The sequence below is a fragment of the Dermacentor albipictus genome, chromosome 1, assembly GCF_038994185.2.
Source record: "Dermacentor albipictus isolate Rhodes 1998 colony chromosome 1, USDA_Dalb.pri_finalv2, whole genome shotgun sequence".
Lineage (NCBI taxonomy): Eukaryota > Metazoa > Arthropoda > Arachnida > Ixodida > Ixodidae > Dermacentor > Dermacentor albipictus.
In genome coordinates, this window is record NC_091821.1 from 27,155,275 (window position 1) to 27,174,237 (window position 18,963).

The following is an 18,963-nucleotide window of genomic DNA, read 5'->3' on the forward strand; positions in this document are numbered from 1 at the left end:
GCATTTGTCCCTCGAGTTTCCGATGCCGCGACAATATTGCAAAAATCTGCCATTAAGCTTTAGTCAGAAGTTAGTGCCTGTTCCATTCGTGTCTCTGTGTGCTTTTTTGTAGATTCTGCACTAAAACACTAATAAAAACTGTATGAGTAACATTCTGTGGATCTGGAAGTGCCAAACTCCACAAGAGGCACATGAGGCAGTTGTGGTTCCTCTCTGCACAATGATGCTGCATTGTTTCTGCATGCAGCCACAGCTGGCACACCTCGCAGAAGAAGCTGCAGTGCTTGTGTTCACTCGGAGGGGACCATGCTATATGTGAGCTACGGAGTTTCAGTATACCCACTAAAGTATGGCATTTATGACAGTCACTTATAGATATTAGTGAAGACATAGGGATAGCTTGTGGAAGGACTGGAACACTGCAGTGAGGAATATGGCAATGCTCACATATGTTATGTATCAACACATATCATCAAGTCACAAAGTGAAATCTATGCGATAGTGGTACCCAAGTGACTAACACCCATCGTATATATATAAAAAAAGTTAGCCAATGTCTGCCACGAGCTTCTGCATCACTACAACACACAGCCAGGTGACAGCACAAGGTGAATGAAGCTCATCAAATGCCCATGTTTTCAGGCACTGAATGATCTGCGAAGTGGTATGAAGTTTAGAGATTTAGAGAGTAACATTTGCATGAGTGACTATGCAGCTGTTCACAGTAATTATTTTTTCATAGTATATATATATAGTTTTATGAATTGATACGAGAATAGGAAAGTTTAGGGTTTAGAGGTTGCATGTGGTCAATTGGTGCAAGAAAGTGGTAAATGGTGATATCTGTCAGAAACCTTTATCCTACAGTGGACCTCATTGAACATGACGATAATGATGTGCACATGTCATGCTGACTTAAAGTCTCTTGAAGTGCGTTGAAAGCTATCTGTGTGTCAGCCAATCGGGAGCAACAACAGCTGCATGGTGCTGATTTAATGGTAAAATCGGTGACGCATTAGTAGCAAACAGTGACCAAGCCCTTCTTCTTTCCTTTAGACGTGCACCATTCTCATGCCTGGTTGGCTGATACAACCTGCATGTTGAACTCTTCTGCATGGAGTTGGAAGAGATGGAATACAACCAATACACCGTATTCACCTTCTGGATAGGCTAAGTGCCATGCGTGGCTAGGGTCTAGTGCAGCAAACAACAAACTTGTGAGCAAATACAGTGCCACAAAAGCTCTTAATAATAATAGCCTTTAATAGCAGAAACATGGTACTCTAGACGGCTCGCAAGGCTAAACAGAAAGGCTGAGGCACGTACACTAGAGCAATAGCCAGCTGTCTAGGGCAGGAATTTAATGCAGAAGGAAGACTGACATTGCTGAGCTAAGTACACTCTGGCTGAGCATTTGCAAAACAGGTCCCACCATAATGCCAGGAAACTTTGCTTACCACTTCTAGTACGTTACCAAAGCTAATAAAAAGAATGAAGTGGGTGGGTGTGACCACCCATGGCAACATGAAGAAGCTAGTCTGTTCATGAACATAGATTCGGCTACGGTACTCGCCTGATGTGAAGACCAGCTGTTCCTGTGAGTGAGTGATTGGCCAGGTTTTTCGATACCTCAGTTAGCTTTTGACCTTTTCTCTATGTATTGGGTCGTCATGTCTATTAATTCCCCAGGGGGGGGGGGGGGTCGGCAGTCTGGTTTGCCAGTTTACCGGTCCAAGACTAACCCCTGGAATGTTTGAATGGCTTATGTGACATGGTGTTCATGCCAATAGGTGACAGGGCCACCAAAATAAAGAATGCTAAAGTGATTCAGAAGCAGTTGTGCACATCTACTAGCCAATATCTTGAAATTTCAGAGACCAGATCGTTTGGCAGAATGGGAATTGTCTGCATATCCTCGGGTCTGGCTTGTGTGTCTGACTTGCTCCGATGCACAACCTTTGCGTCGTTACCGGTAAAGGCCTTCGTCCCGGAACAACTGGCATGTACACAGGGTATTGTTCGTGGTATGGACCCATCTTGCTCTCCCCAAGAAGTACTAGAGGTCTTCCAGGAAGCTGACGTGGGGATTGTTTCGGTGTACCGCTGCAGCAGGGTGGTTGATGGCACTTGCGTGCCGACAGAGCCCATAATATCAACATTTGCTGTAACATTCTTTCCTACAGAGCTAAAGGTAAGGCCTATTATCTATAGGGTAGATCGTTTGGGACCATGCCCTCTCCATTGCAAGAACTGTTGGCGTTTTGGACACAGCGGCAAAGCCTGTAAATATGTGACACACTGTTGCAACTGCGGTGCAAATCACGCATCAGAAGTCTGCTCTTTGGATTCGCCGAGCTGTTGCCTTTGCCAGAATTGTTCACACAGCGGATGATATACAGAGTCGAAAAAGATCTGATGAGGCTGGAATACTGGAAATTATACATCACAACAGGTGCTCCAGAGGAGACGCATATGCACTTTTACAGAGCAGGCAACACACATACGCTGATGCAATAAGACCACCTGGAGGTATTCTAGAAAAATATAATGACATCAGTAGTCGCAGCTGTGGAAAGGGCAGTGAGTGGCGTACTAGATCACTTAATGACCATCTTTTCTGATGCATTATCAAAAGTTTTTTCAGCCAAAGTGCATGTCGCTGAATCTTCTACAGTTATAAACTCAGCTTCGCAACCTCTTTTAACTTCTGACCTACCTTCTGACCTGTACCTTCCGTTTCGAGTAAATCGCCTATAATGATGCCAACCATAAATGACCTCACTAGCATGTATAAATCAAATGGTAGCACTGATGTGGAAATGGCGAATGTGGCTTAGAAGTGCAGGGCTTCTCATTTCTCCCCAACCGAACATGATCATTCTCAGACAAAAAGCAAGAAAGTTCTCTGAGCGTGAAAGAGATTGATGTATTGAAAGTGGCTGTTTCCTCTTCTGTCTTGGAGTAATCATGGCCGAGTTAAAAATTATCCAGTGGAATTGCTGCTCTGTATCGTCTTCTTTAATTGATCTTCAATGCCTTATTTATGCCTATGACCTAGAAATAGTCCTTTTACAAGAATCTTGGCTGACACCTGTCAAATCCTTTTGTTTTAATAATTTTCACATCTTCAGAGTAGACCGAATTTATGGCCGTGGTTGAGGGTTAATTACTACGGTGTCCTCAAAAAATTTTCACAGGGCTGTTATACATCAAGAAATCATGAATCCGGAATGTGAACTGTTGGCTATTTATTAAGTTCTTCCCAGATGTGCTCCCTTTACCATAGTAAACATTTACTTTCCTACGGGTGTCTATAGAACGGACTACTTTGATTGTTTATTGAGTAAATCAGACAGAGTTGCCATTGCAGGGGACTTTAATTCATATCATATCACGTGGGGTTACCGCTCGCATACGAGTGGTGAACTCCTGTGGTCATGGTTATCATCAAAAAATGTTCGCTGCTGCAGTAGACGGGCTGTAATATTTATGCGTGGAGATTGAAGGTCCGTGATTGGCCTGACTCTGGTAGCTGCTGGAGTTAGCGTGACATCATGGATATCTCTAGATAGTGGGACCTTACAGTGATCATTTCACTATTATTTTTTCTATAATGTGTTCCCCGTTGAGAGTGAGTGATAAAACATCGAAATTTGTCAACAGCGGTACATATTGTGGGCTCAGGGCCACGGCTTCAGAGCCAGTGGCCAGCTGAGGCTCTCGGAGACAACACAGAGTGCGGGAGACATGCAAAGGACAACCTTTGCTGTCTGGAATGCAGACCAACTGAGCCCAAAACCCAGCTTCCTGATCGCCACTCCCCATGCGAGGCTCACTGCACGTGGCGTGGGCGCATAAGCCCCGCTCCAATGATGATGGTGGCATCGCTGTGCCACCGGTGTCCCCATAATATAAAAAGATTGCCAAATCTGCCATTTACTCATTAACTTCGCCTGATAAGGCAGAGCACGTGGAGCAGGTTCTAGAATGCCTGATTGATGCAGCAGAATAGTCCACATTTACTATAGGAGTTTCTACTAGAAACAAAAAGGGTTCCCCGTGGTGGACTGAAGAAAGTGAAAGGAGATATCGTCTCGAGGAAAGCTGCATGGAAGAGCCTTCTTCATAACCAGAGCCCCCTAAATTGGATTAACTACAAGTTTTATGCGACCTTTAAGTGAACAACTGTGCAAGCTAAGGACGATTATAACGCTAATTCAAACACTTACTTCTCTGACACAAAAAACTGGAAACCCCTACAGAGATTCATGGAGCACAACAAGAAACCTTCTGTCAGCCATATTTTGAACTCCGTTGTACTGACCCCAGTTGAAGCTAAGACTAATCCTGATTGCATAGCACGTGGCCTTCCGTTATGATTCCAGGCACAGTGCTCAGTTGTGTTCAGAATGCTGACACAGTGCACTGAGCTTGAAGAGGTCAATGCGTTGGAACTTCTATCTGTCGTAGCTTGTATGAGATCAGCAACTCCAGGTTATGATGGCATATCTGTTAGCATGCTCAAAATTCTTGGCAAGTAACTTTACAGGAGTGTTGCTAAATGTTTTGAACATTTCCCTTAAGAAAACATGGCTACCTGACAAGTGGAAGATGGCTAAAATTATCTTGCTTCTAAAGAATGCCCGAAAAAGGCTTGATTTGGACAACATTCGGCCAATTGCTGTAACTTCTACTATGGTAAAATTAATTGAGAGTTGTTTATAACTGTCTATTGGAGCACATTTATAAAATTAATGCTTTAAGCACCTCTCAGATTGGATTTTGCAGAGGTTGTTCTATATGGTCCGTGCATCTCGATTTAGAAAGCAAGATACAGTTAACTAAAAGAAACTTAGAAGTTTTGGACCTCGTAACACTAGATGTTGCAAAAGCTTATGACAGCATAGAGTGTAGCATTCTACTGAAAAAACTTGCTGCCTTAAACCCTCCATTGCAGATCATCGCTTGGATCAAGGATTTCTTGCACAGAAGAACATTTTTCTTCACAGATGGAAAGTATCATTCTGAGTGATTCTGCCAGACCAGAGGTATACCTCAGGGTTCAGTGCTTTCCCCACTATTTAATATACTACCACATGATATTCTAATAATCCAGGATGTCATGCTGTTTGTGTATGCAGATGACATTGCATTCTTTGCTTGCTCCAAAGATATTCACATGCTTTACCAAAAGCTGCAAGCGTATTTATATCTTGTGGTCTGGCTGAATAATTTGCGCATGGTCCTCAGCATTAACAAAAGTGCCCTTCTTGTATTCACTACACTTCAATTGGTTTCCTTATCCCTTATATATCAGAATCAACCGATTCTGAAGATCGATAGACACTATAAGGTACCTGGGAGTCATTTACGATCCTGACCTAGATTGGTGTCCTCATATAAAAAACTTTCAAAGGAATGATGAAATCCTTATTGGCCGATTGATGAGAAAATACAAAAGGAAGTTTGGTATGCATACGGATACTCTATATTACATATATCGCACATATGTTATACCCATTCTTGAATTTGGTTGTGTGCTTACATCTGGCTCTCCAAATTATAAGTTGCAATATTTTATTTATGATAGAGAGACGGGCCCTACGTCAGTGTCTTAGCATTCCTAAGTATGTTGCGAACTCTGTGCTGTATTTAGTAGCAAACATGCCAGATTTAGTGTCGAGATTTCAGCTGCTAACAGTAAAAACTTTTCTTAGAGCATACGAACATGTTCCCGGGACAAGTTACCGGGTGTTTGTCGCACAGCCAGCACTATTTTTTTTTCTATGTGGCCAAGGTACAAGCTTCCACAAGTCATGTTTACACAGAGTCTATTAGAAAATACAAAGGTTAACCAGCGATCATTTCAATGTGTCGCTTCGATAAAAACATCTAATACTTTGTAAGTTTGATACTGCCTTTCCAAAGAATGTTAAATTCATAGCCAAACGGACACTAGTCGGACTCTTGAATGAGTATCCGGGTGATTTTGCCTCATACAATGTAGTGTCCACGGATGTCTCACAAAAAGATGAGAAATCAGTGATAGGCATTTGCTCTCAAACACTATCATGGAGCTTTGCTATTTGTCTTCCCGATTACTCTAATTTATGTGGCTGAATTCATGGCCATATGCTTGGCCGTATACAAAATTCCAAAAAATGTGTTGCACATAATATTGCTCGCACACTGCCTGTCAGTTATATATGTCGCTAGAAAGCACAAATACATTATTGCACCGATCACTACGCTTTTTTTTTTATTCCACATCATGTTAAAGAAATTCGCTTTTTGTGGATACCCGGACAATGTGGATTAGCACTTAATGAGATTGCAGACCACTATCCAAGAAACGAAAACAGAAAATAATTTATATTCACTATTAATTAAATATGGATAGTGCAGATCAATAAGTTAACAGGAAGCAAGAAGTTCGTATTATGTTTCCAGAACTATTCTTAGACCATGCCTTCCACCGAGAGCCATGGCCAATCCCTCCCCTTCGTGGGTACGTGCCAGAATTTTGAAGATGAAAGCCTTTGTAAAAAATTACACGGACGTGAATTTTAACGTTTGCTTATTACTCTACTCTTGCATATCTGAGCAGAGATAACTTGAATATTAAGACGTACCGTTTTACGCTTGTAAGAACCACGACCTACTGTCGTGGTAAGAACACCGGAGTTAAACTTAGTGCTCCGCTAAACATAGCATAATATGGTGCGAGTCTTCAAACATTGATATCGAAAGAAGTTCGCGGGCATGGGAGCGCGCCTTTCTAACGCCAGCCTGCGCCAGCGCGACTACGCCTCCGTCATGAATTTTCTAGACATTTATTATCTAAAGTTCAGAAACTGCTAAGGCCTTGTGCCTAGCGACAGTGCCAACTGTCCGGTGCAGTTATATTTGCCATCAACGAGTGTGGCAGCGTTTCCAAGCCGCCGAAAATGAAATGTCAACGTAAATATTACTTTTGCAACCGCTGAGTGTAATGGCTGGGACATATCACCATGTCTACGTTGGAATACCGAGACTCGCCGCACCGATCGCCGCAGGAAACACTTTACGGGTACTGCTGGTGCCGCAGTGTCGCCAACAAAGTGCACAGTTTGAAAAGAGCATGCTGCGGCGCGCTTGTTCGAGACGCCTGTGTCCTACTTCGAGTCCTGCCCTCCCTGCCAGTCACTTTTATTCCCGAGCTTCTTGCGAGAGCCGTGGAAGACGGACGGGACAGAGCTGCGCAGCTTTTAGTCTCTTTCTGGCCTGATAGCTCGCTTGATCTGCCTGCCGTTCTCGGTGGAACCTGCCCTCTCATTCACCACCCAAAACGCGTTGTGGCGACGACAGCTATTGTGCGGGCTTTTGTAGAGCTATCACTCAAAGGAGACAAAGATGACCTGTGCTCTCTTAACGTCACAGGCTTTCAGGTGGGTCCCGAACTGTTGGAATTTGTCCAGCGCAAGATGGCTGTGTTCTCGAGGAAGGAGTCGTGGAGCAGTCCACGCAACCTGCAGTGCGACTTCTTCATTGGTGAGCCACACTCGTTCGACGTCTTCACTTCCCTTTTGCAGCACCGGTTGAGCAAGAAAGTGCTGCTCTTTGAAATTCGCAACCTGGAGGTCGAGGGCGTTGGTGAAGCGAGGCTGCTGCAGCTCCTCGACATGCTCGACTCGGACGCGCTCACCGGCCTCAGTGTGGCTTACAACTCTCTTCAGAACCAAGGGTTGTTGCGAGTTTCGGAGCAGCTGCGGCGCTTCCGTGGACTCGTCGCACTCGATTTGTCGTCCAATGGCGTCCGCCGCGGGGACGTACGGCACTACGACTACCTTTCAGACACCATTCGCGTTATGCCGCGCCTCCAGCGACTCAACATCAAAAGCTGCCGCATCGGCGGCTACCTGAACACGCTTGTAGCGCGCTGTTCGCGAGAGATCACTCACTTGGATCTGAGTGCTTGCGGCCTGCGACAACAAGACCTCAGGGTCATTGGCCACTTTCACAGCCTCACCAGCCTGTTGCTGTCGGACAACAACTTCTTCAACATGGTTGCGGAACTGATCAACGTGCTGTTTATGTTAGAGCGCCTGCAAGTTATGCATCTGTCCAACTGCGAACTGCGAGCCGATAGCTTTAATGTTCTTTGGGAGTCGCTGAGGGTTTCAGGCAGCAATTTGCGCTCGCTTGACCTCTCGTGGAACAAACTCTCGGAGGACAACCTTGCAGTGATTGTACGCGACTTTGAAGCCGGCTGGCTACCTGGTTTAGTTCACCTGCTGCTTCCTGTACCAAGCAATCCTAGCCCCGCCTACTTTGAACTTATCAAGCGCTTGGAAGTAGTGAGCCCCCATCTTAAGGTGCAGCCTGACCTAGTCTAAAGCAGGTTGCTGCTGTGTATAATATCCTGTACTGTCTTGCAGGAGCAAAATAGCCGGTACATTTTCTATTCTCTAAGCGCTACTACAGTGATATGATAGCAGCAATATGTCGCTGAAAGCTGAGGCTTCTGGTTATAGTTGGAATCTGATGTGCGTAGAGTGCTTGAAGCAAGAAGTGTTGGATCTGGCCAGTAAACAACAGTCCTTCTCTGAAAGCTCAGTGTAGTTTGATGACTTGTTTATCTGTTCTTTCCTTATAGCACCAATGCTTCTGTTGCATTTCCTAAAAATAAAAAAATTGCTCACTAAACTTGCTTGCAGGATCATTTTGAATACTGCTATCATATTGTTCATAGTGCATTGTTAAGCAGCGGTCTTGCCACGTTTACCTAAAGAAAAGGTCAGTTTATATTTCCTCCTTTCAGGTGCTGTCAAAAATCAATATTGCCTGTTACGAATGCTCCTGTGCAAAAATAAAATAAAGGGTACTTGAGGAAACTATAACAATTTTTAGGTAACTTTTTTTTAAGTATTTGGTGCAACTTCAAACTGTTACATTTTTCTGAACTTTATATAACATGCTATGCAAGCTACGCAAATTTGAATTGTACAAATACTTTGTTTCTTGGTGGACACAGTGGGGAAAGTATCGTCCGAAAGTATAACTGACTAGAGTTTGCTAGCCTTTTAATTTTTCATTTACAGTGTTCATTTATATTATAAACTTGAAAACAATCCTATTCTAAGGCAAGAACATTTTGTTGAATTTTTCTACGAAACTGGTCTTACAAGATGTTCAACCCCAAATTTGTTGGCGATCTTTCTGTTATGCGGCAACAGTATCAGTGCAAAGGCCCCAGATTCTTTGTGTATTACATGCTGCTTTATGATGGAGGTAATTACAGTTTCTGTGCAGTGAGCGAAGGGAATATGGAATCAAGGAGCTTGATTCCTTACTAGCAACCACACAAAAACACACAAGTTAACAGACATTGATGCAAAAGTTAGCCAAGGCTTCATTATATCATGGCTTCATGCGAATTCATTGGCCCATGTAGGAGGAGGCAGGAAGAAGCTTTTGTTTTGTATGCGTGCCATCGGTGCACCAATTGTTTAGTTATTTTTTTCCTCACATTAAGCAAATATGTTTTTCGTGTAGCATATGTATAAAATTAATATATCCTATCAAGTGCTGAACACATTCTTACAGTACAGGAAACAAGTTTGCAAAGCAGTATGGTTATGCACCGTATGAAAAGTATTAAATTTATCCTAATGCCTTTGGAAAACCTTGAAGCCAAAGATGCCCTCCAATACATTGCAGTTTTCTGTTTTATCAATATTAGTAGCACCACCATTTCCTTGTAATATATTTTCACAGAGCTGTATGATGCAACAAAAAAGTATTTGAAGCTATGGTTGTTCATACAACAAATAAGAATTGCAGTGAACACTGGCAAATAATACTCGAGGTTCTACAAAATCCTAAGATTAAAGGGAATAAAAGAATAATCGATGTTCTAAAAGTCAAGAGAGGTGGCTACTACTTTACACACATTACAGATTGGTCCATTTTTTTCTCTTCTATTAGGGAAAGCGCAGGTACATGTTGCTCTCAATGTGCCCCTCCCCCTTTTAAATCAGCTCATGTGTGTGACATACCTCTGCACTATGTTTAGGATCAATTGTTGGAAGCAGTGAGCATGGATAGAGTGACCTAAAAAGCATGAAGGAAGGAATGGCAGCGAGGAGTAGTAAGACAAGAAAGAGTGCAGTTTCACCTGAAAGGCAAAGCATTATAGTGATCACAATGTATTAGACAATTACATGAAGTAAGGTTCATTGTTTTGTCGGCTGTATCAATTGTGGTAACCATTTGCCTAACTAAACGAGCGTGGTGTCACGCACGCAGGGACAAAGGTTTCGTGCTGCCACTCGCTTCACCATTTCAATTGTGCTGCATCTCCAAAACTTAAATATTGCAATCTTTAACACTCCGCATGCAGGAAGCCACCAGCCATGTTGACTCGCCCTTAGCGCTGGCAATATGCAGAAGGGGATCTAAAATTTTGAAATTAAAGGAGTGATTGATTGAATCCTTTATTCCGGTGTTTCTGAAACCGTGAGTCATGACCCCCATGTAGATCATGAGCCTCCTTCTGGTGGTAATTGAGGGTCCAACTATATGTATATTTCGCTTCCCAGAACAAAAATGAATTTTGAGTCTCAGTGCCGATACGTTTCCATAGCCGTTTTCTTTAAAATATATTTATTCTTTATTTATTACAATACCCTCAGAGCCAACAGGGGCGTTACAGAGGGGGTGGGTGGAAAAACAAAAACAAGCAAAAAGCAAAAATCATTATGTAGATGCCTGTTCAATGATATGCTTGGTGATGGCTGTCTTCAATGCAGGCAGTAAGATGCGGAAGGCGATTCCACTCTGTGCTAGTCTTAGGTAAGAAAGAATCAAAAAGTGCATTTGTTTTGCAGCTAGGGATGGCAACTTTATGCGGATGATCAACACGTGATGATATATATGACAGGATTGAAGAAAAAAAAAATCCTGTTGTAGTGTCTGGTTATAAAAGAAAATGCTGTGGAAAAGACTAAGGCGTGCAATTTTTCTACTAACTGCAAGTTTAGTTGGACCAAGTTTTGATTTCATTAAAGAAACACTAGCTGTGCGAGAATAACTTGAAAGGATGAAGCGAGCTGAGCGATTATGAACAGATTCTACAGCCTCGATTGAAGTAAGCTGTACGGGGTCCCATATGGATGATGCATATTCTAGCTTAGGCCTTATTAGTGTTTGATACAAAAGTAACTTCAGATGGGATGGAGCCTGAGAGAAGCTTCTGTGCACGTAGCCAAGGGCGTGGTTCGCATTGCTAGTGACATATTCGATGTGCATGTGCCAGGATGGGTTGTTAGTAATGTGAACGCCAAGATATTTGCAAGATAGGACACTCTAATGAAACTCTGTTAATCTTGTAATCGAACGTTTGGGACGGATAAGATTGGTGTGAGATGGACATAACTTTACACTTAGACGGGTTAAGAACCATACGCCATCGCTCACACCAATTAAATGCGTTGTCAAGATCGCACTGAAGGGTGCAACTGTCATTAGGGCCATTTATTGCACGAAAAAGAACACAGTCATCATCAAAAAGCTTAAGGGGAGACTTAATTCCAATCGGAAGGTCATTAATATAAATTAGAGTAAAGGACCCAAAACAGAACCGTGGGGAACACCGTATGTTACAGCGTATGGTGATAATAACGAGTCGTTAGCTGATACAAACTGAGAGCGGTTAGTCAAGAAACATTCAATCCATTTGAAAAAGGTTAGGGTCAATATTCAGGGAACTAATTTTAAGAAGGAGTAATTGATGTGACACTTTATCGAAAGCCTTAGCAAAGTCGGTTAGCAAACCACTATCTAAAGACGATGCTAAGATATTAGTGAAAGACGAGTTGAGGATAGGATAGGATAGGAATAAACTTTATTTGCCCCACAGTTATTGCTGTTGGTGCCCGGGGCTATGCTGCCAGGGGTCCATCGCCCGTGGAAAATCTTCCGAGATCCTTGGAAATGGCCCTGACCCGCTGGACGGCCCACTCCTGGTCATCGAGGGCCTCGCTGAAGAGGGCGGCTTGCCATCTCTCAGCAAGGCGCCCCGCTTTCGAGCACCATGCTGACAAGAACTGAAAAACGAGTTGCTTTCAAGAGAAGAAACGAGATTAGAATATATAATGTGCTCTAGAAGTTTACAGGGAATGCTTGTTAATGAAATAGGCCCGTAGTTGGGAGAAGTCGGATTACCTTGTTTGAAGAGTGGAACCACCCTCGCTACCTTCCAATCAGCTGGCATTGTGGAGTGTTCAGCAGACTGGGTGAAAAGGTGTGCTAAGTATACGCTGGAATAAACAGCAGTATTTTTCAAAAACTTTGAATTAATGTTGTCAATATCACAACTAGACGATAACTTCAGAGCCTGTACTGACGTCACAACACCTGTGAAAACAATGACAATGGGGTCCATGCGGAAAAAATCACACTTAAGCACTTCTGGGGCCACATCAAAAGAACAATCAGAAAATGATTTTGCAAATGCGACGTTTAAGGCAGCATAACATTCATCGCTTGTCATAGTATTCCCAATGCTATCAGAAAGCTGAATGACATTTCGTTCTTTGGGTTTGATAATGCTCCTGAATTTAGATGGATTTGCGGAAAGAAGTGAAGGCAGTGTGTTATTCAGAAAGACATGCTTGGCTTCTTTGATAGCTAATTGACAAGTTTGGAGAACATTGCTGTATGCACGCCAACGTTCCAAAGTGTTAACACGTTTTGCAAGGTGAAAGAAGCGTTTTTTCTTACTCAAAAGTCGTTTCAGGGTGCTGGTGAACCACAATGATTGGGAGTTTTTCGCAATTAGGCATAATGAGACGTACTTATCAACTAAGGACGCAACTGTATTCTGTAGCCACGACTGTAGACCAAGTTTGATCAACTGTTCTCTCGAAGAAGGTAGGCATGCAGTTTTCAATGCAGAGTGCAAGTTCGTTGTTAACTGATGCATAGTTGCCTCTCTAGTAGTCTCTAATTGTCTTGACGCTTTTAACTTTCTTTGTAGTAAGCACGGTTATTTTGAAGTGAATAAGGCAATGGTTACTCAAACCGGGAATGTAAGTAATACCATACAAAAGGTGACGAGCAATGGGAAGAATTAAATCTAACAGGTTAGATGTACCAGAGCCAAACCTTGTAGGTCTTGAAACCTGCTGTGTAAAATTGAACTGCATGCATAGGCTCAAAAAAGATTGGCTGACTATGTAAGTGTCAAATTGGTCAAGAAGAAACATGTCAACTTTGAGGCAATAAGGGTAAAAGCACACAAATTTGGGCTGGTACTTGCAAACAAATTTACAGCCTTAGAACAGAGAGATGATGATGATGACATAGAGGTAATGAATGAAACCGTAACAAGGCTGGCTTCAGAGGCAGCAACTGATGTGGGAGGCAAGGCAACCAGTTGGCAAGTTCTCCCAAATAACAAATGGCCTAATAAACAGGGTGTCTGGCAATTCTCAGGGATTTTGAGTAGTCTGGAAAAACTCGGAGAAAACTCAGGGAATTTATGTCTCTATCAGGGAAAATTAGCAGTAATTTTGTTGAAAGGGTCGAAAGTCGCGGTAATGCTGGCTCGAGTAATAGATAGGAATCGTAATAAATCGTCTTTGACGCCCTGTCGTCGGCTGGAGGAGTTTCCAGTGTACAGTCAACGACCGACTTTCCGGATGCCCGATAATTTGGACGGCTTCGCGGCAGCACCACGTACCCCATTAGTCAATGTATCGGAACGTCTGAAATTTCGGATGCAAGAACCCTTCGCCCTCCGATTTTTCGGACTTTTTGCCATGACCGCAGGTCCGAAACGGTTTTAATCAAAGCCACCACCGCTGCCGCTTTGATTACCTCGCCGCCTCTAACCGGCGCTCTCGCACGCAGTTCCGCTAACAGCCGTGCACTGCGGCAACGCTAGACCTAGCTGCTTCGACGTTAGCTATTAAGCTTCTTGCCGTTGGGTGCCGTGTTTTTCATTGAAAGAATTCATTGCTTTCAGCAATGGCACCGACTGCGGCTTTGTGGTCCTCGCAATTGGCTTCGAAGCTCGGAAAGCACGGTGCGTTGGATAATGCCGGTTTCTTAAAGTAAGCTTTGCCTCAGTACAAGAATGTTACGTGGTGAAGCATACGCAAAAGTATTGCGGTGAAGCATTATAAGTGTCGGAAGGGGTATTGTCATAGGTCACAATATGTAATCTTTAATTATACACGCGTGCATCCGGGATCTCCTGTTACAGTACGAGCACCGATATGTCTAATACGTGTACCGACAGGCCTTCAGAGCGTTTTAGAATGTGCCTGTGGCGGTTTCAGCTCTTAAGGGCAGTAAACATGACATGCATTTATTTTTCCAACTGGCCGATTTTTCGGACGTTTTCGTGGCCCCGAGGGAGTACGAAAAATCGGACGTGGACTGTGCAACTGACCAAGAAGATGCTTCAAATGGTTCGTAGGGCGAACGAGTGGCGGAAGGAGGGAAACAGCAGAAAGAACCTATGCATTGAGGAATGAACGGGAAAGGAAGCGTGCTGCCGCCGTTTTGAAGGAGCTTGAGCTCAAAAAAAAAAAAAAAACTGTTGGCTGATGCTGGGATGCAGGTGTCCATCATCCAAACCAAAATAAACTCTTTAAAGCAGTTAAACACAACACTGAGGCGTCGTGCGCGGGCTGAGAGTATGCCAGGACAGCTGAGGTTGACTTACGAGCTCTTGAGAGAGAATCTCAATTGTGACAAAGTTCGGGCCTCATACCACTGAGCTCGCTATCAGTTGATAGAAATAGGTCATATTAGAAAATATTTGCTTCTGTATGCATATCCTTTTTATTCGTATTTAGGATGTCCGACTCGATTTGCAATTTTTTAGGACATTTTATTTGCTGTGCATATTACTATAACCCCTCATTTCTATTCTCTTCTTGAATAACATAAACGCGACTCCTTAGTATTAAAACAGGATTAAGTCGTTTTTTATTTGTTTCATATGCTTACTAGAGAGTGATAGCATTGGGCGACGTGGTTTCAGCCCGTCTTGACATAAAACGTATTTCTGCGTCACTCAGGGAATTTTGCAAAGGCACTCAGGGAAAACCTGGAAAACTCAGGGAATTTGGAAATGTCAACTTAGTAGACACCCTGATAAAGAAACAACAAAGAATGAACGTGTACAACTCAAGAGATAAGATAGAATTTGCCGACCTGTCCAAACTGATCAACAAGGCGAAAATAAGTGATATTCGAAATTATAACGTGAGAAAGACTGAGGAAGCCGTAAAAAATGGACGCAGCCTGAAATCAGTGGCAAAGGAACTTGGCATAGGACAAACTAAGATGTATGCACTGAAGGATAAGCAGGGTACGTAATATCATCGGCAATTTCGAAGGCATAATAAATGCAGCGAGATAATTCTATACTGACCTGTACAGTAGCCAGAGGACCCAGGAGAACTCCATTCGAAACGATAATGAACAGGATACAGAAACTCCTCCTATAACTAGAGATGAAGTGAGAAGGGTCTTGCAAGACGTGAAACGGGGAAAAGCGGCAGAAGAAGATGGAATAACAGTTTATTTAATCAAAGATGGTGGAGACATAATGCTTAAAAAACTGGCGGCTCTGTATACAAAATGTCTATCAACTGCAAATGTCCCAGAAAACTGGAAGAATCCAAACACTATACTAATCTACAAAAAGAGACATTATAGAACTGAAAAATTATAGGCCTACTAGCCTTGTAAGATCTGGAGACGATGTCGCCGCTGCCACCATTTGTAAGATTTGGAGTCGCGCTTGTAGGACGATCGGAGGAACTTGGGGCGACAGGACTAGGCGAGCAAGATTTATTTACAGAATTTACATGTTAAACAAGAGATACATTTACACAGTCTATGCGTGGCTCCCAAATGGAGCACGCAAGACGAGCATACAGCAAACGAGCACACAGCTCACGAGTACATTTCGAGCACAGAGCATGACGACGAGCACACACTAGCAGCCGACAATCGCTTCTTATAAGCACTCCGCTCGACGTCATAGTTCGACGTCATTGAAGATGACCCGCCCTTTTGGAGGAGGAGGAGAGAGAGAGAGAGAGGTTCTTGTTTGGGAAGGAAATAATTGGGTTAATGTGCAGTGCAGTAACTGTCTCTCGGATGAGGACACCTCAATCGCACTGCACAAGAGGGATAGGGAATGGAAAGAAGGGTGAGATAGACGCGGCGGCGACTGCCCTGACAGCGCGCGGGCAGGTTGTTTGCATTCGCTTGTAAGGCGCGGTGACGCTCCTAGTCGCGGTGAAGCAGGAAAGCTTCCTGTGCCGCTATAGCCGCGTCGCACATCTGTCGGATGTTGCTGTCGATGGCTGGGCACTGGTCTAGTACGGCACGGAGTGCAGCCGCGAGGGCGGCTATGAGTGCGTCCCTGGGGTCGTTGCTTGGTGCGGTTTGAGGGCCGCGTGACGACTCGGGAGCGGCCGTCTGGGTGTTGCGGCCACGCAGGGCGTCACTGTAGGATCGGCCCTGCGGGGCGCGAGCATCCTTCGAAGGTGTGGCTAGATGCGGCTCGTGTGATGTGGCGCCGGCCAGCTGAAGCGCCTTCTTCCTCGAGAGGGGCCGCTCGGACGAAGACAACAGCACGGCCGCCTTCCTTTCGCGTTGCCACTCCGGACAGCTCGGCTCTGTCGAGGGATGTCGACCACCGCAAAGCGTGCCTTCTCCGCGGGGCAGCCTCCTGTAGGATGCGACTCACCGCAGCGGAGGCAGCGGGCGTCGCGGAAACAGGTGGCGCCGGCGTGTCCGAAAACGCCGCAGCGGTCGCACTGTAGCGGTCGAGGAAGTCGGGCACGAACGGCACGCAGCTGCTTGAAAAGCCGCACGCTTGGAGGCACCACACTCCCGACGAAAGTGACGGTGACGCACGCGCCACTCCGCGAGCATGCCAGCACCGCGACGGGCGCTTCCAGGTTCTCGCGAACTGTGCGGGCGTCGAAGGAAGGGTCGACCCCATGGATGACACCCACACAGGAGTTGTTGTGGAGAGCCTTGGGGCGCACCGTCACGCCGCCGAGGTCGCACACGTCGAGGAGGGGCGCCAAGTCGGCGCCGCGCATCACGTCTGCAGCCACCACATTCCGGCGGAAGTTGACGCGAACGCGTCTCACGCCTGGCACACAGGAGAGCTGGGCAGCGATACCGTCCCGTGTGAGTGCGAGGAAACTCGCCTTGCGCCCGGTGGGACGGTAGAGTACCGTGACGTCGGTATCGCGGGCGACGCCATCGTCAACGGGTGGGGCGAGCGGCTCAAAGTCGACGAGCCGTCGGCGACGGCGTCTCCTTCGTGCGGCTTGTTTTTGCTGCGCCGCTGCCGGCTGGCAGGCTTGGGCATCCTCGGCGGCCGCAGGCAGCAGCGGAGGATTTTCCTGATTGAGCTCCCTTGATCCCCCGGCAGCTGGAGCAGGGGTGGGCGCACTCGGCCGGCTCTCGTTGGGCGAGGGGCCGTCAGCTGGTCTGTCGTCGTCGACGGGAGCAGCCACCGCCGCCGCGCGCGAGCCCTCCCCCGCCGCAGGAGCGGTGGGCTCGATGTTGGAGAGTGGGGGCGACGCGCAGGCCGCCGGCGACGACAGTGATGGGGTATCCGGCCGGACAGGACTTGCCTCGGGCGAGGCCGTCGCGTCCATACAGGAGGACGAAGTGTCGGCACCAATCATACTTGCGGTTGGCAAGAAGAAGCTGCCGGCACTCTCGTCGGTGTCGCCCATCGACGCGCAGCTAGCACCGTCGTCGGTGGAGGCAGCCGAAGTGGGGGCCTCTGTGGTGGTATCCGTTGAGGCGGACGGTGCGGCGTCGTGGCCGCTGGGACTCGTCTTCTTCTGCACATCAAACGGAAAAGCGCGGAAGGGAGCGTCCGTGGATGATGGGGCGCGCGCGGTCGGCGTCCCACTCTCGCGCGAAGGCGGGCATGACGGCGAGGAGTCCGTCGAATCAGCCGACAGCGCACGCAGCGCGCGAGCCTTCAGCCCGCGCTTCCAACGTAACGCGGGAGGCGATGCGCCGGTGCGTGGTTGTTGTCCACGCGGCTGGTGCTGCCGGGCCCGTCGGTGCTCCGAGTCGTTGAGGCCAGGAGTTGTCTTCTTCGGCCTCTTCCGTTGCTGCTGCTTCGGAGCGTCACCCATGAGGTGGGGCCTCCGTGTAGCAGCGCGGCTCAGGTAATCGAGCCGGCTGCCGTGCGAGCCCTGAAAAGGGCTGCGCTCGTAAGCGCGGTCGAAGGAGGAGACGCACGCGCGCAAGTAGTGGCGGGCGAGCCGTAGTCGTCGGAGCGAGGGGCGATGCGACCGCTCGCTTCGAAGGTCCGGGAGCGTCTCCAGGAGGAGGGCTCACATACACGTGCCGCACAGGTTTCAGTGCTCTCCCAAGGTAGACGACCTTTGCAGCGCAGTCGTCCTGGTATCCATTCTCCTGCGTCCCCTTAGTCAGGTGGTCACGCCCGACCTCAGCCGGCGCCTCTAAATTCCAGAGCTGCCTTTTACCTTGTCAGCACACTGTGACGAATCCTGGGGCCCCCGTACCGCAAAGCATCCTTTTGCCAGGGAGGCTCCCCCTGCCGCAGAGAGACCATGACGACCCGGCAAATTAACCAACAATGCACGGGGCGCCAAACGTGGCCAGCCCTGCTGTCGTCACCGATCCTCCAAACGCGGCGCATGGTCGGTTAGCGTTCTCGTCCTCGCTCGTTCTCCGAAGGGTGCCACCACCCGGGATCGGTCGACGCACCTGCAGCGGGCTGAAATAGCTGCAGGCCGATCCTAACAGCCTACTCCCAATATTATCCAAAATATTTACTAAGATTATCTCCAATAGGATAAGGGCAACACTGGACTTTAGTCAACCAAGGGAACAGGCGGGCTTCAGGAAGGGATTCTTTACAATGGATCACATCCATGTCATTAATCAGGTTAT

At 46.4% G+C, this 18,963-nt stretch overlaps 1 protein-coding gene and 1 long non-coding RNA gene across 2 annotated transcripts; one reads left to right on the top strand and one right to left on the bottom strand.

The window, feature by feature from the left end:
• Positions 1–6,732: 6,732 nt before the first annotated feature.
• Positions 6,733–8,685, top strand: LOC135909405 (leucine-rich repeat-containing protein 14-like). Its single transcript, XM_065441346.2, has one exon. It carries the CDS (start codon positions 7,011–7,013, stop codon positions 8,373–8,375), a length of 1,365 nt encoding a protein of 454 aa, XP_065297418.1. The 5' UTR covers positions 6,733–7,010; the 3' UTR covers positions 8,376–8,685.
• Positions 8,686–12,207: 3,522 nt separating this feature from the next.
• On the bottom strand, positions 12,208–15,966 carry LOC139060606 (uncharacterized). The gene is made up of 3 exons (XR_011514961.1): positions 15,741–15,966; positions 15,428–15,503; positions 12,208–12,299 (listed from the first exon to the last, which is right to left on the bottom strand). It is a non-coding gene; the product is annotated as an uncharacterized lncRNA (long non-coding RNA).
• Between the last annotated feature and the right edge of the window lie 2,997 nt (positions 15,967–18,963).

What these genes read in the sequence shown, in the direction of transcription:
- LOC135909405 (XM_065441346.2), top strand. Translation starts at nt 7,011, where the DNA reads ATGTCTACGTTGGAATACCGAGACTCGCCGCACCGATCGCCGCAGGAA.